We start from the raw sequence: 14808 nt of genomic DNA, 5'->3' as shown, positions 1-14808 counted from the left end.
ACATTTCACACAAAGTGACGTACACATGTCCCTACCACTCTGTGAATTTTACAGACAATAAAAATGTGAATTTTGGGGTGATCCATGGTGTTTAATTTTTACTTTAAATACTGACAGTGGATCAAACACTCTTTAACTAAGATTGTAATTGCTTTCACCATTTAATTTTAGATGACACAATCATCATCGCTATCTACATCTCTTGCCTAATCCCGATCCTGGGAATCATCTTGCTCGCTTTAGTAAAAAGCAGGTACAGTAATTGTGACAGTGTGCATTAGTAGTGAACTTTGGAAGCCCTTAGGAAATAAGTGTGGCTTTCCTTTCCAGTATGTGTGCTTTCTGAAACCAGCAACGATTTTAGCTGTGGCTCCCAGGAAAATGGAGAGCTTCCCATTTTTCAGTAAAGAGGAATGATATGTGTAAGAAATGCATATGAAGCTGGCTGAAGATTGGATTGTTATACTACTGTCATTGGTAGTCATAACAGTAGTAGTAGTAGCAGCTGTAGTAGTAATGAAGTAAACAGATTTACAGCTTAGCAGGGACACTTAGAACTCTAGCTTCCCAGAAAGAGAGAACATGTTAAGTACTTTCTGATCCCATCTATTTCAATAAGAGAACATGTGCTTAGTTTTCTTCTAGGAATCAATGGGACCTCAGAGTACCTCACAGTGACTGAGTCATACCCAAAGTTTACACAGTATACGATAATGGCTATTGATTTCAGCCAAGAAGCTTAAATAGCTCATGTTTCATGGATATTGGGGATGATGTTAATGCAACACTTATGTGTTTGTTTTCAGAGCTTGCACAACTGCTTATCAGGCCAAGACTATTTCACCAGCTCATTTATCTGAGAAACTTATGATACCTAAACCAGCGTGGATCATCGACATGGATAATGCTCCTTCAGGTTCCTCTTTGTAGGCAGCCTGTTACACATATGCGGTGAAAGATTTCTTGAGGAAATAAAAGGTGCCCAGCACTGCTCTGCACCTTCTGCAAACACTCGGCAACTTACTACTCAAGGGACTTCGTTTGGAGCTGTTCTATCATGGTCTATATTTCTTAATGCGGTACTGAAGTGTCTGATTTAAGACCGAGACACAGACGTTGAGGACAATGTCCAAGAGTGCCCTGAGGGAAGGGCTGCATGTTGTCTTGGGAAATTCATGCCCCTAACCTGGATTTTGCCTTAGTTTATTTTTTATGTTATATGTAAACCGCCCAGAGTAGACACATTCTAGATGGGCGGTCTATAAATCAAATCAAATCATATCAATCAATCAATAACCCAGTATTTCCCAAGACAACATGTATGTTCAGGCAGGGGAGTTATTTCCAGGAGAGAAGTGGTAGGTATGATGATAAATGTTTAACTCCTCCTGTCCTGTCAAATATAAACACATCTCACAATGTTTTCTCCTTCAGACTTACTTTTGCCTTCAGTAAAAACCAAAATGGATGAAACAACCTGGGGTACAATGGACCCCCCAAGTCCTTTGTCCGTCTAATGATCTTATTCAGACCAGGGGGAAGTGACACTAACGTGGAGGATATATCCAGGTATCTCCTACCAACTCTCCTCAGACTTGAACAACCTACTTGGATGAGTAGCGAATTATTTCAACCTAATAAGACAGAAGTCCAGTTGCCATGATTCAACTTCCAGATTCTGTGGGGGAGGGGGGAGCTTTGTGCTTTCCTTTCAAAGATTTCTGCAACAAAGAAGTTTCATCTGTTGCAGTGCTGGTGGTCCACTACCTGCTTTGCTCCAAGTGGTACAACAGGCCCAAGAGATGTGCCAAAAATCCAGTAATGAGATGAGAAAACCTGGGACAGAGCAAGTTGATGAATGAACATGGTTCTATCCTGTGATTTAAAGCAATGCACATACAAATGCCCTCATGCTGAGGCTCACGTCAAGTGCAAGGGGTTGCAACTGGGTGCCCAGGCTTTAAGAGCAACTCACACACACAAAAATGAAAGTTGTCTGGTGTGCTCACCCTGAGATTTGTCTCCCCACCTGAAGAACCAGAAAAAAATTGTTGATTCCCTGAGACTTGAACTACCATCCGGAGACCTTACAACCTTGCTTAGAAATCTTCCTGGATACGACTGGCTAAGTTATTTTGCCACCTGAAGCAAAGCAGCAATTGGCATGTCTGCCCAAGCCAAGGCAATTGTTACTTATATAGTTTTGGCATAAAAGGTGGTGCCCCTTCTCTTTTCTGGAAGGAAAAATACAAGAATAATGAATTAAGCACCTAACAATTTGATTCTCTATGATGATGATGCCGCATTTATCCCAACAAAGGACCCAAAGCAGCTCACAACATTAAAATTCACACAATTTAAAAAAAAAACAATAATTTAAATATTAAAAGATAAATTAAACAACATATAATTTAAGAATTAAAAAGATTAAAACATGGAAAAGATTAAAATTATTTGCTGAAATGAGGTTCAGGGATTCAGTTGTAATTGTTAAAAGCCTGCCTAAAGAGATGGGTCTTTAGCTTTTATCCAAAACCTTCTGACTGGGACAGTGATCTCAATCTCATTTTGTCCAACGATAGAGCTGGCCCTTTTCCCTGTAGTGTGCAGTTCCTTTTTTTAAAAAGTATTCATGGCATATTGAATTCTTATTGCAGTACAAGTGCCACATATTTAAGGCCGACAGTACTTCAGTGGCAGCAGCACAAACGGACTTGATTTGCCCAGGAAGTCATAGAAAATAATCTTCTTGTGGACCCATATTCCACGGCTGGATGCTGTCCAGCGTAGCCTCCTTTCCTTGCCATCTGGACTACCTCCTCCCTTCGTACCAGAGGCAAGAGAAGAAATGGGGCCATAGTCACTTCTGTAATGCTGGGGGATATTGGGCTTTGATTCTTAGCAGTGTCCCCCCCCTTTTTTTTCATAGGCATCCTTCAGTCTCGAAAGACTATGGTAACATGCTCTGAATTGAGGAGTGCCCCCTCCAGAGCATGAAGCCTGGGTAAAGTAATATGGAGGATAGGCTGTTACCCAAGCAGCAGATCCCCCCTCTCCACGTTGCTGAAATGGTCCAATGGAAAGGCAAGAGCCCATACAACTGGTTCCAGCAACGTCGCAAGAGTTGGCAGAACGACAAGAACTGCCTTCGGGACTCCAGCTCCGGATTTTGCCTCTAGGTTAACTCCTGAAGCCTTTTCCATGAATGGATATAGCCACAAGGCAGTGGAGGTTTGAAATCGGAGTTTTCCTTCTCCTAGATGGGCTGCCTTCCATGGCTGACGAGCCCCACCTACCCGGCCTTCATTAGAAGTTACTTTAAAAAAATAGAACCAACTACAAGGACAATAGTCCTACACCACAATCCTTCACAGTTTTTGTGCCCCCAAACCTAAACCAGAGGTTCCAAACCTTATTCTATAGGAAACTTGGGATCCTATGGAAGCTTTTGAGCAGACCATTAATGAGAAGATTAACAAAAAAACCAGCAAACTTTGATGAAAGACAGTTTAACTGATGTCCTAAAATTTTCCACTCCCTTTTTTTTAAACATATAGAAAAACTATACACTTCTGGCCTGGAAAGTGATCTGTCCTTCTAGCTCCAACACCCCAGCTTTTCAACCAGCAGATTTTTCAGGAGCCTTCTGAAAATGATATTTGTTGATACACATGCATGGAATCTGTTTGCGAAAAGATGCTCCTGCATGCAAAGTATGTCTTCTGTCAGTGAGCCTGTCCTCTTGTTTCCTCCTCCTTCCCTCCCTGTGCACGGCCCAGTCAATCATCATTTTGACCCAGTGACACCCCCCCCAACAGACACAGTGTCAGGTCTAGTGCAAGGGGAACTTGACCTGGTGCAAACGCTGGTGGTGGAGAGGAATGTCTGCCCCATCCAAATGCTTGTAATTGACCTACAGGGCTCACATCTTTGTAGGTAGCTGTCCTTTTTGGCTTCACATTGCTTTCACACAGTATGAAAAATAAACAGAAGTACTGGCACAGTGATGTATGAATCTGATTTGATGGGAGTGGTGGCCCAGTTCCTGAGAGCTAGATGAGACCAAGACAACACCCCGTAGCTCCATTAGCTAAATCAAACGAGGCAGACATCTCAGGAGGAGAAAAGGAGGGAGGGCAGCAGAAGATCAAAGAAGCCGAGGTGAGGCAAATTGTCAGGTACAATCTTCTTCCACTGGTTGTGGTGTGGGAGCCAAGACTAAAAGGGATTTATATATATTTACCCTAGGAGTGGGTGAAGGGTTGAGTAGGGTCTCCTGTTGATCTCCTGGTACAACTGATTAGTAGCTGGCACCTACCTAATTATCTAACAATAGCTAAGTATTGGGGAGACCAGAGGGACTATACTTCCCATGTTGTGAAAGGACTTGCTCGCTTAGACCTCATCCCAAGTCACAAACTTCTAGGCTGGCCATAAACATTCAGAGGAGCCTAGAGTTGTTTAGTTTTTGTAATGAATGATAGGTCTCAAACACTGGCCAGGTTGCCTGCTTTTGTACTGTAGAAGAAGGAATGTTGTGCCTCAGGAAAACCAGTCATGAGGCTCTGTTTTTCCTTTTGGGAAACACACAAATATCACAAATAACGTACACACACTTTTCCCATAGGCGGATTGGGATACAGCATCATTTTTACATCAACATTTCCTTCCCATTTAAATCAGCAGTGACACAAACACTATTTTGTATTTACTCATCCGTAAGACCTCAGTCTGGCCAGAGAGGTATAAGAGTGAGCACACTTCTTTTCCATGTTTCTATTTCGAGAGAGGACTCCCCACCTCACCTCCAAGTTTAATTTCACTGCTATTATCAACAAGTGAAACACAATATCAAGAATAAATTTAAATTGAAAATATATTTTCCAAACTTATTCAGAATAAATATCATTTCTATTTATTCTAGGCAGTTCTGGTTTTCCTCCCTTCTAAATATATACAGAAAACAACCTGGATGAAGATTCACTATTGCTGTAAGTTAACGTGAACACATCAGGAAATGGATAAATAGGACACTAAAGAACATACAGGCTAAATAATCAGACCAATTAATTACATTTTCCTAAGAAAAAAGAAGTACAACCACTGCACATAGAGTTCAGCTCTTCGGATTTTCACATTGCGTGTGGAGCTTTATTTCAATTATCTCCACTGTGTCAGGACTGGCCCACACCACCCTGGCAGCTGCAGGATCAGGGCCAGCCTGAGCCAGGAGTGGCCTGGAGTTTGCAGGCTCAGGCCCTGGCCTGTGTAGCAGCTGCTGGGCCACTCATGAGACTCACCTGGAAACCTGGAGGGAAGGCCTCCCTCCCACAGCCTGTCTCAGCAACAAAGGTCCTCAGTTGTGCTGTGCTGGCCACCTTGCTGCTCCTGAGCTCCAATATTCCTGCATCTGTTCCTGCTCTTGCCATTGTTTACTGACTACATCCCTGCATCTTGCCTCCAGTGTTTCTGTTCCTGCCTTGGCCCCTGTTCTCGTCTCTGCTTACCTCCTGCCTCTCAGCATCTTGTTCTGGCTCTGTGTTCTCAGCCTTGTGCTCCTGCCTCCACTTGGTCATGACCAACTGTGAGGTTGAGTGCTTTTTGACTTGATACTCTGTGTGGTGGATTGGGCCCTGATGCCTTTGTCCCTGGTGAGGGGCTGCCTGGGATATCGTGGACTGTGACACACTGTTTGGCAGGAATGAAGCCCTGCTCTGAGGCAATTTGCCACTTATTCTATAGCAGCATCTCTTGACTGGAAGCAGTGCCCTCTTTGCTTCCAACACATGAGTGCCCAAATATGACTAGGCTTTCCCAATCATTTAAATGAGTACAAAACGCTCTGAGTGGGCAAACACTGGTGTGTGTGCAGGTGCCCTCCCCCAATGACATCAGTGGAAAAGTCTTTCCAGAATTTGAGGAGGCTCCTATTCTGCCCTGAATCCTGATGTTGGCTCCAGTAATGTGAAGGAGGAGAATATGTACAATTTTCATTTGTCATTTCCAGAGTGACATTTCCCTTCTGCTGTCTATTTGCCAATATTACCAAGTGGCTCAAGAAGAAAGATTAGCCACTTCGCAATATTGGCAAATTGCACACTTACTCTGTTCTGTGGAGGGTCAGAGAAAGTAATATTTTTAAATTGTACAATGACAGGGCTGATGCACTGCATAACTTTGAAAATTTTTTGAAAACTTCCTTCTAGAAGAGGAGACATGAAGTAGAAAGAAGGGAATTTTTTTTCACAGCAACATAATAAATGTGTACTAAAATGTGTACTAAATAGGCAAATTAAAAACATACTTTCCCTGCGCCTTCACTTTTTTTAACCAAATTGGGCAGAGCTGACGCACTGCATCACTTACAAAAAAAGAAAAGAAATCTTCCTCCCAGAAGCAAGATTAGACGAGAGGGAGTTTTCCTTTTTGCTATTTTGAACAGGCAAGCAGATCAAATAGGGTTGCTTGAGGTGACTATGCCATCTGGAGGCAAGGATCACACCAAATAGCATATCAGGCCTCAAGTGACTCTTTTTAGCTAGTAAGAGGCTACTCCAAATGACCCCATGTAGACAAGCCCCTCGTTACAGTTCTGGTCACTTTCACAGGATAGTACATGAATAGCAATCTAAGTCTATGAACCATATGTGTAACATCCATTTGAGTGTGCAATCCAGCAAGGAATATGGTGAACTGGAGGTGCTGGATTGGACTTCTAAATTAAACCCTTGTATCTAGAGACTCTACTTACTACTTTACTGTAACAGACCAGATGCACCTTTACTTAAATTCCCAATATATTCATTGGAAGTAACTCTCCCCAAAGTACCATTTCTTGGAAGAACAAAGGCAAGCACTTAGAAGACACAAATAGTTTTGAGAGCCACCTCCTCCATATTTGAAGAGACTCTAAGAGAAACCACCCTCTCTTGTACCCCTGCCTTCCTCAGCAGTCATGTCACCCTCAGCAACCTTCTGAATCAGTGCTTCCTGCCCAATGCTTGGAGTAGACATTGTGGAAAGCTAAATTGGTTGCTCTGAGCCAAATTTCAGGCAACATTTGGAAAAAACGTCCTTTTGGACGTTGGAGCCTAGAATTCTCCAGGCAAGGTACCCATTGGACATGCTGGTTGCAGGACTCCAAGAGTTGTAGTTAATGCCACTTTTTAAAGCTCATTTTTGATGCCAACAGAGCAGTGGGCCTGGGCAGACTGATGGGGGTGTGAAGCCAGGGGTGCTGAGAACTTTTTTTCCAAAAAGAGACATAGAAAAACGAAATCTACTCCTGCCATTACTTTAAAAGGGATAAATTACCTATAAAAGCCAGGTGGAGCCACAATTTTTAAAAAAAGAAAGAAAAGAAACAGAAGCAAGTGTATCCTATAGTTTATTATAACCCAATATTGTGAACATAAGGTGAAAAGGCAGCCGATCGTTACAAATGATTTATGTGTAGATTGGTCACCCGTAGCTAACAAATGTGTCATTTTGTAGCATGTCAGGTTGTTCTCCAGTGTTCTCTCTAATTCTTAAGATAAACACTATAAACTGGTGAGAGCAAATAACAGATGCATTCAATCAAACAGTGCTTCAGATGAATATTCAAAAATATGAGAGCATGAGTAGACATGAGAAGAAAGTGCTTTATGGTTTTAAAAATAATCAAAATACATACGTATACAAAATGAATGAGTAACTTGCTTCTATCTGCATTAATACCTTTGTATTTATATATATATATATATGCAGCAGTAGAACTATTACCATTACTATGTCTGTTACAGTACACACAGCACTACTGTCTCTGGGGTAACATGAGTTGGGTGACCTTCCTGTGCTACCAAGAGCAGAGTAAGCAACCGCTGGACATCAAGGATGATGCTACAGCTAGTAACACAAAGGCCTAAAGGCACTGCCTCTAATACTCCTGCACATTGAGAAAGGCATGGAGGCACAGAGATGGATGTGCGTACACCTATAGGCATAGGACACTTTTGCTAGGGGAGAAATGCCATCCCAGGGGCAGTCTAGTTATTATATGGCAAATGTGTATTTCTTCTAATTAACCAGTTCTTCTTCTCACAGAGGGATTGCCTCAGCTGCAAGATCTTCAAATTAAACCGAGCTTGCCTTCACATAACCAAACACAGAACAAAACATGCTAAATGCAAGATATGTGGCTGAGGAAAATCGTACGCCATGACAAACAGACATATTTCACCCTGCAGGGAGCACCTCTTCTTTAAAAAAAACACCTTGGGTTCTTTTTAAGGAGAAAGGTGGGATAAAAATATTTTAAGTGTATTGGCCAGTATCCTGCTCAGGCAACACAGAGTGCAAGGCCAACTGCGTAAGTATCGCAGCTGCTCCAGCAAGTTTCCCCTCACATAGATAGCTGTGCAGCTGATCTCACAACTACTACAACATTGAATACATAACAGGGAACTGACCAGGGTGACAGAAACATTTGTATTGCCAATACACTCCACATTCACTGAGGAATGATCATCTAGTTGACCCATGAATTGACATGCAAGGAGAAGGGAAATTTAGAGAGAGGCTGAACTTGCCCCAAAGAACTTACTATATGTGTAGGGTTTTCTAAAACAACTACACCAAAGTGGAAAATCAGAACTTAAGAATTCACATCTGGTAGTGACTATAGCAAGCTGTCTAGTCCCATCTAATTCCTTGCTCATTACAGGCTCTGCAATGTAGGGTTCAATTACAACACTTCTAAGACATGGCCATGCCATCTCTCTTGAAGTACCTCCGGTCAAGAAGAATCCACTGTTTCTTACAGCAGTTCATCCCCCCACCCCTTTGTCATAGGATGTTATGCTGTAGACTCAGTATACTGCCTTATACTGAGTCAAACCATTGGTCTATCTAGCCTAATACTGTCAACTCTTACTGACAGCAGCTCTGCAGCATCCTAGGTGTACTGTCTTCTTAACCTTCTCAGAGATGCACACTGTCTTCCCTGGTGATCTCCCATCCAATTACCAGCTGGGCCTCACCCTGGTGATCTTCTAACATCAGTGGAGGTCAGGTCTGTTCAATGGGTTCTAGCAGTGCTGTCAAACAAGTTAAGAAGCTTGACCTAATGTTTCGTTACCATCCTCTTCCTTTCTATTTTCACCCCATGAATTCTTCTCCTGCGTAATGTACCAAAACTGGGGTGGGTAGGGGCAAAATGTTAAAACTCCCCTGCTACACAGTATGACTCCAACTTAGATTGTGCCTGCTGGTTAGTTTAATTTATATATACCGGTAAATTAAACTAACCAGCAGGCACAATCTAAGTTGGAGTATATATATAGTGTTGCTATCTTGATGAATAATGTATTTGGTTTGATCAGAATTCTATATGGGAGGGTATAAATATACCAGATGGGCAGGATATAAATCAAATAAATAAATAAATAAATAAATAAATAAATAAATAAATAAATAAATAAATAAATCTAACACTGTGCTTCTGCACAACGTCCATGCTTTCAACATGTCTGCCCAGCTATTTTGCACTCCACTATGAGGAAAAAAAATGGAACTTAGGTAGCAACAGTGCATTTTCTCTACCACCATTGCTATTCTTTCTAATGCATAGAGTAAAACCAGATTACAATGAATTTAACAATGTATGTAACAACTACAGGAGGACACCATAAATTTGCAGCGTATGGCAGGCTGCCATTTCCTACAACCTCTTGGAACATGATAAAGTCATTCATATTCTTAACAGATGCCCAACCATAGTTAAACGTTACCCATGTCCTACTCACAGCAAATCTGGGTTTGGCTCCTGTTCCTAGCATAATTGGCTTGGCAAATGCAAAGAGGTAATCTGGAAAAATAAAACACATTAACTGCCAGGCCACACACAACGATAAATCTCATCGCTTTCTGCAAATATTTACAGAACTCTAAAAGCTGGCTTGATTAAGAAATAACAATGTACGTACTATATTTAGAATCTGGCAGCCAGTTGTATCCCAGTGGTTTAAAACTGGAGTCAAAGGCCCTTTTAAAGTAGGGCCTTCTCACTGTGTGATCCACAAAGCTAAATGCAAACCACTCATCCCTTGTTTTTTGGAACTTGAGGCAAAAACCCAAAAAACGAGTTCCATGTTTAAAGTGTTTCCAAAGTGATTAAGTGCTTGGCCTCCTGTACACAGCTGGCAGGCTTGCGTTTCAGCTTTAAAGCAGTACACACGTCTATATTAAAGGCCATTCTGCTACTTAACAGTCATGCTTGTGGTGTGTCTCCTCTTTGATTCCTGGATACATTTTCCACATAGAAAACTCATGATGTTGTGCCATTTTCTTCATGTTATGTTAGCATAGCAAACATTTCTTCTAAATCATTATCCTTACATCTTAAGAGACACGATTTGTTATGTCCTAGGAAAGATTTTGTAACTCTCAAGAGTGGACTGATTATATCATTTATTTATTTAATGTTTGATATCTCTGTTGATCTTTCTTGGTCAGGTCAAGTGTGGCCAAAATCCTAATTGGAGATGGGCACGAACCTCAGCCAGTACACCCCTCACAAGCTGGTGCATGCTCCTCTCCTCTTCCTCTTTGACTGCCCAACCAGTCCCTGGCAGGAGCACAAGTTTGGTTGTCTTGTCTCCTTGTCTAAGTGTGCCGCATATCATGCCCATTTCTAATCTTAATGTCCATTACTGCCTGCATAAGGTAGATTGCATGAGCGGTTCTGGTTGCCCTCAATATGTCAGAGTGCACCACTGCATGATTGTGCACATCACTTACACAACTGAATTTATGCTGTGCAAACTTAATAAGATTCTGGCCTGTACATTTTAAACATTAAGTCAACAACATACATTCATGTTCCCCAAAACTGAATGGAATGGATGCAAAGCCCCATGGCAACCTAGAAGACTAAGCATATTGCATGGGACCCTAGAAGATTAAAAAGTATGTTGTTATTGTTAGTGTAAAATTTTATGGGCTGGAGGTCACTCCAGTTGATCCATATTTGGGATATGTGGTAAAATTTTGCTTCAAGATATTCTTAATTAAATACTGTCGGAGTTTTGTTTGCAACTTTTTGTTTGTACAGTGCACAGAGTAATGTGAATTCACTAACTGGGTGGTATAATAAATAAATAAATAAACAAATACATACATACATACATCATGTAGCATACATACACATGCTATCTGTAGTTTCTGTGACTGGAAAGGGCTTTTCTGGGCTGGTGTGATTGTCTAGATCCATCACTAACCAATTGTTCCTTCCAGTCTTTCAAAGAGACCCCCCACCTCTCTGCTGAGTGTTTTTCCCCCTCTCTTTCTTCAGTTGGTGCCCTTCTTTGATGTTGATCTGTTCTCAACTGTAAGTAAGGAAAATTTTTATTTTTTTCTCTTTATTTTTTTCTCGCTTTTTCTCAGAGTGAGTTACTGAGATTTTAAAAGCTAGTTAGTGTGAAAGGGATGGACTCTGGGGAACTTGCAGCTATTCCCCTTTATGAATTTCTGTATTTCTACTGGTTAATGAAATGGAATTTTACTAAAAATGCACAATGCTGAACAAATAGATGAGTATGTGTACTGCCTCGATCTTAAACATACATTTTCTGTCTCATGCATGAAAGCAAATACACACACTTTTCTCTCCCCACATGGACACAGCTATGCTCCACCGAGGAACAACGAAACCAGAAGTTGGATGAGGCCCCATTAACAAAGCCTGTTGGTAGGTTGTAGGAAGACAATCTCCACTGGACCCACGCAAAGAGAGAAGGTTTTATTAGACAACCATATCTGAAGGTTTCCAGTTTGATTTTATGATACACTGATGCCACTGTCATATCAGATATTAACTATGCCGCCATTTCCCTTCTCTGTTGAAATAGTTATTGCAACATATTTGCCCAATGCAGCTGTAAATATGTAGAGCACACTGATAGACAGATATAGGATATTTAGAAACGAGACTCTCCTTTTTAGGCAACTCAACCACTGAAGGAAGCTTGTGCAACTTTAGAATTTGTTTTCTTGTTCAATGATGTGCAAATGAAATTACCAGTTTCCATAACCTTATAAAGATTCACACCCTGGGGGAGAGGGAGAGAGAGAGAGAGAAAGAAATTATTTGTACATCTAGTCTCTCAAATTAACCAATATCACAAAGAAACTGTGTTAGATCACCCTGTTTGATGATGATTTAACATTTCCATACAATGTTTCACATTCTAAAATCAGTATGTCTTTCTACCCTACCTCCTAAATTGTGGGGTCCTACAACATTTTATTTTGCTCTCCCTATTTTTAACATCTACGTGAAAGGGCTGAATGAAGTAATCTGGAGGTGTGGGCTGAGGTATCAACAAATAAATGATATCCCAATACTATCTCCATCTGTTTTAGGTTTACCTCCTGAAAATTAAATGGCTGGCCATTATTGGGGGGGGGGGAGAGCCAGATCTGATGGGCTTTTGGTCTAAAGTAATAGGGACTCCTCTTATGGTGTTTTTATGAAGTAGGGGCCAAGTGAAAAGAACAGCGCTCAGGGCTAGATGAGGACAAAAACAAACAATCAGCTACAGCCCCCTTTTTGACCATGTACTGTATCTATGTCCATTTGGTAGCCATCCCACCTGGTAATAAAAGGTGTGATAATTCAGTTGAATGCCATGGGGTAAAATCTCTAAAAATCTGGCAGGTTGCACTTCTCAGAAAATGTTTTTGAAATTAAAGTATAACACTAAATAGTGATTCTTTCAAAGCCCCACTGATTTTGACACACAGTACCTGTAAATAAGAAAATAATAATAATTAGCTAGTTTCAATCATAGTTTTGTCTCTTGGCTGATCTTCCCATATGTGCTTGATCTGTAGCATGAGCTTAATCTTTGCTACTGCACCGCAATCCGTATTGCTCAAATTCAGCTTTCCTTCAGTCAACTGAGACTTTGACGAATCAATCTGAACAGCACACTGAAAAGTGCATTAACTGCCCATCTGAAAGCAGTAATGAATACTCAAAAGGCACTTCATCATCCATTGTGTATTCTTCTGTAGTGACTTCAGTCAACAAAGCAAGAACATGAACACAGAGCTGAAAGGAAGCCAGGAGATAGTTCAAACAGAATGTAAACATTGGGCAATGTGTAATTTCAGTAAGTGGTACCTGCTAAATGCTAGCAAACAGGAAAATAAACTCATCAACCTAGAACACAGCTGCAACTGCAGAGTTTTTCAAAATTATTTGTGTGTTTTTTAAGGCAGCACTGAATATTGTGTACACATTGCCATAGAGATTTGAAAGGTGGAGGGGGGGGCACTAGGCCAGTCCTCTGAATAAGAGTTAATTGCACCTCTCTGGGAAATGGAACTGCTCTAGGAAAAGAGGTATAGGTTTCACAGAGAAGACAAAATGATCAACTGTATTTGAGTCATTTACACGTTCTCTCATTCATGGGTGAGGAGCTCCAGTGCAGCTGGAATAATATCTAGAAAATGCCTCAAAGAATCAAAATAAGCTGACGGGCTCAAAGTAGGAAATACACAGAGGGAACTTCAGTGGTAGCAAATATATTGCATATGTTTTACCCATTCCATATCCAGTTAACTGAAGGATTACAGGCAGCATTTCTAGTATAGAGCTGCAGTCATTAGAAAGAGACATAGCTACATTTGTGATGAGTATATATAGACTGTGTGGTGGCATTTTTGCCCGGTGCAAGATTTGCAGATGTCTAGGTAGTGTGATGTAAGACATGGAGAAATGTCGAAAAACTTAGGTGGTTGAAAGCCTGGATTTCCAACACAGCTTTCTCTAAAATACTACCTGTTCCAGGCACAGGGCCAGCTAGACGGCTGAAGGATCAATGCATGGAGGGGACTGTAGTATAAGGAGCTATTTAGAATTATTAGGTACTGAGAAACATTCTTGCACAAGCCAGGCCTGTACAAAAGAGATGGGCTCCACCTGAACAAGAAGGGAAACAGAATGCTGGTGCTTAACCAAATCAAGCTGGCAGAGAACTTTCTAAAGTGTTCTGTGTTGGAAAGCCAATGAGAGCTAACAAAATTCCAGTTTTATTGGAATAATTCCTCTAGGGTGGTAGTGAAATGAAGAGGGAATGGATACAGGCCACAAGCATGCAGTAGAACTTGAGAGACTGGACAGAACCAGGTGGGAATCAGAGGTGTGCACATTTGTGTTTATGAACTGTAGCTCCCAGAATTCCTTTATAAATACCAGATCACTGGATAAACTCTGTAGAACGAGCAAAAAATCACGTCCTAATGGGATACATAGCTCTGTACCCCAAGAGGATGTATTCTCAACTGGATCAGAAGATTTTAAAGGGTCAGCCTCTTTCACTGAGTCACTACAGCTAAAAGAAAAGCTGTAGCGAGCCAGACATCCTGGAGAGTGAAGTCCAGTTGGCCTTAGAAAGCATAGCTAACAACAAGGCCAGTGGAGGTGATGGCATTCCAGTCGAACTATTTAAAATCTCAAAATATGATGCTGTTAAGGTGCTACATTCAATATGCCAGCGAGTTTGGAAAACTCAGCAGAAAAGATCAGTCTACATCCCAATCCCAAAGAAAGGCAGTGCCAAAGAATGCTCCAACTACCATACAATTGCACTCATTTCACATGCTAGCAAGGTTATGCTCAAAATCCTACAAGGTAGGCTTCAGCAGTATGTGGACCGAGAATTTCTAGAAGTACAAGCTGGATTTCGAAGAGGCAGAGGAACTAGAGACCAAATTGCTAACATGCACTCGATTATGCAGAAAGCCAGAGAGTTCCAGAAAAAC

At 41.2% G+C, this 14808-nt stretch overlaps 2 protein-coding genes across 3 annotated transcripts in view; one reads left to right on the top strand and one right to left on the bottom strand.

Moving 5' to 3' along the window:
- GFRAL (GDNF family receptor alpha like) overlaps positions 1 to 2369 on the top strand; it is a 42447-nt gene extending 40078 nt beyond the window's left edge. Inside the window, exons 9-10 of the mRNA XM_078386667.1 lie at positions 172 to 253; positions 807 to 2369. Of these exons, the coding sequence (XP_078242793.1) occupies positions 172 to 253; positions 807 to 930 (206 nt within the window). The 3' untranslated portion in view covers positions 931 to 2369. The remainder of the gene's footprint in view (positions 1 to 171; positions 254 to 806) is intronic.
- Positions 2370 to 10976: 8607 nt separating this feature from the next.
- Positions 10977 to 14808, bottom strand: part of HMGCLL1 (3-hydroxy-3-methylglutaryl-CoA lyase like 1) — a 90301-nt gene continuing 86469 nt past the window's right edge. For both annotated transcript variants that reach the window (XM_020781799.3, XM_078386414.1), the window contains exon 9: positions 10977 to 12089. In XM_020781799.3, the coding sequence (XP_020637458.3) occupies positions 11988 to 12089 (102 nt within the window). In that variant the 3' untranslated portion in view covers positions 10977 to 11987. The remainder of the gene's footprint in view (positions 12090 to 14808) is intronic.

Source organism: Pogona vitticeps, chromosome 1, assembly GCF_051106095.1.
Source record: "Pogona vitticeps strain Pit_001003342236 chromosome 1, PviZW2.1, whole genome shotgun sequence".
NCBI lineage: Eukaryota > Metazoa > Chordata > Lepidosauria > Squamata > Agamidae > Pogona > Pogona vitticeps.
Note: the sequence above shows the minus strand (reverse complement) of the source record. Positions and strands in the feature narration are given on the sequence as shown.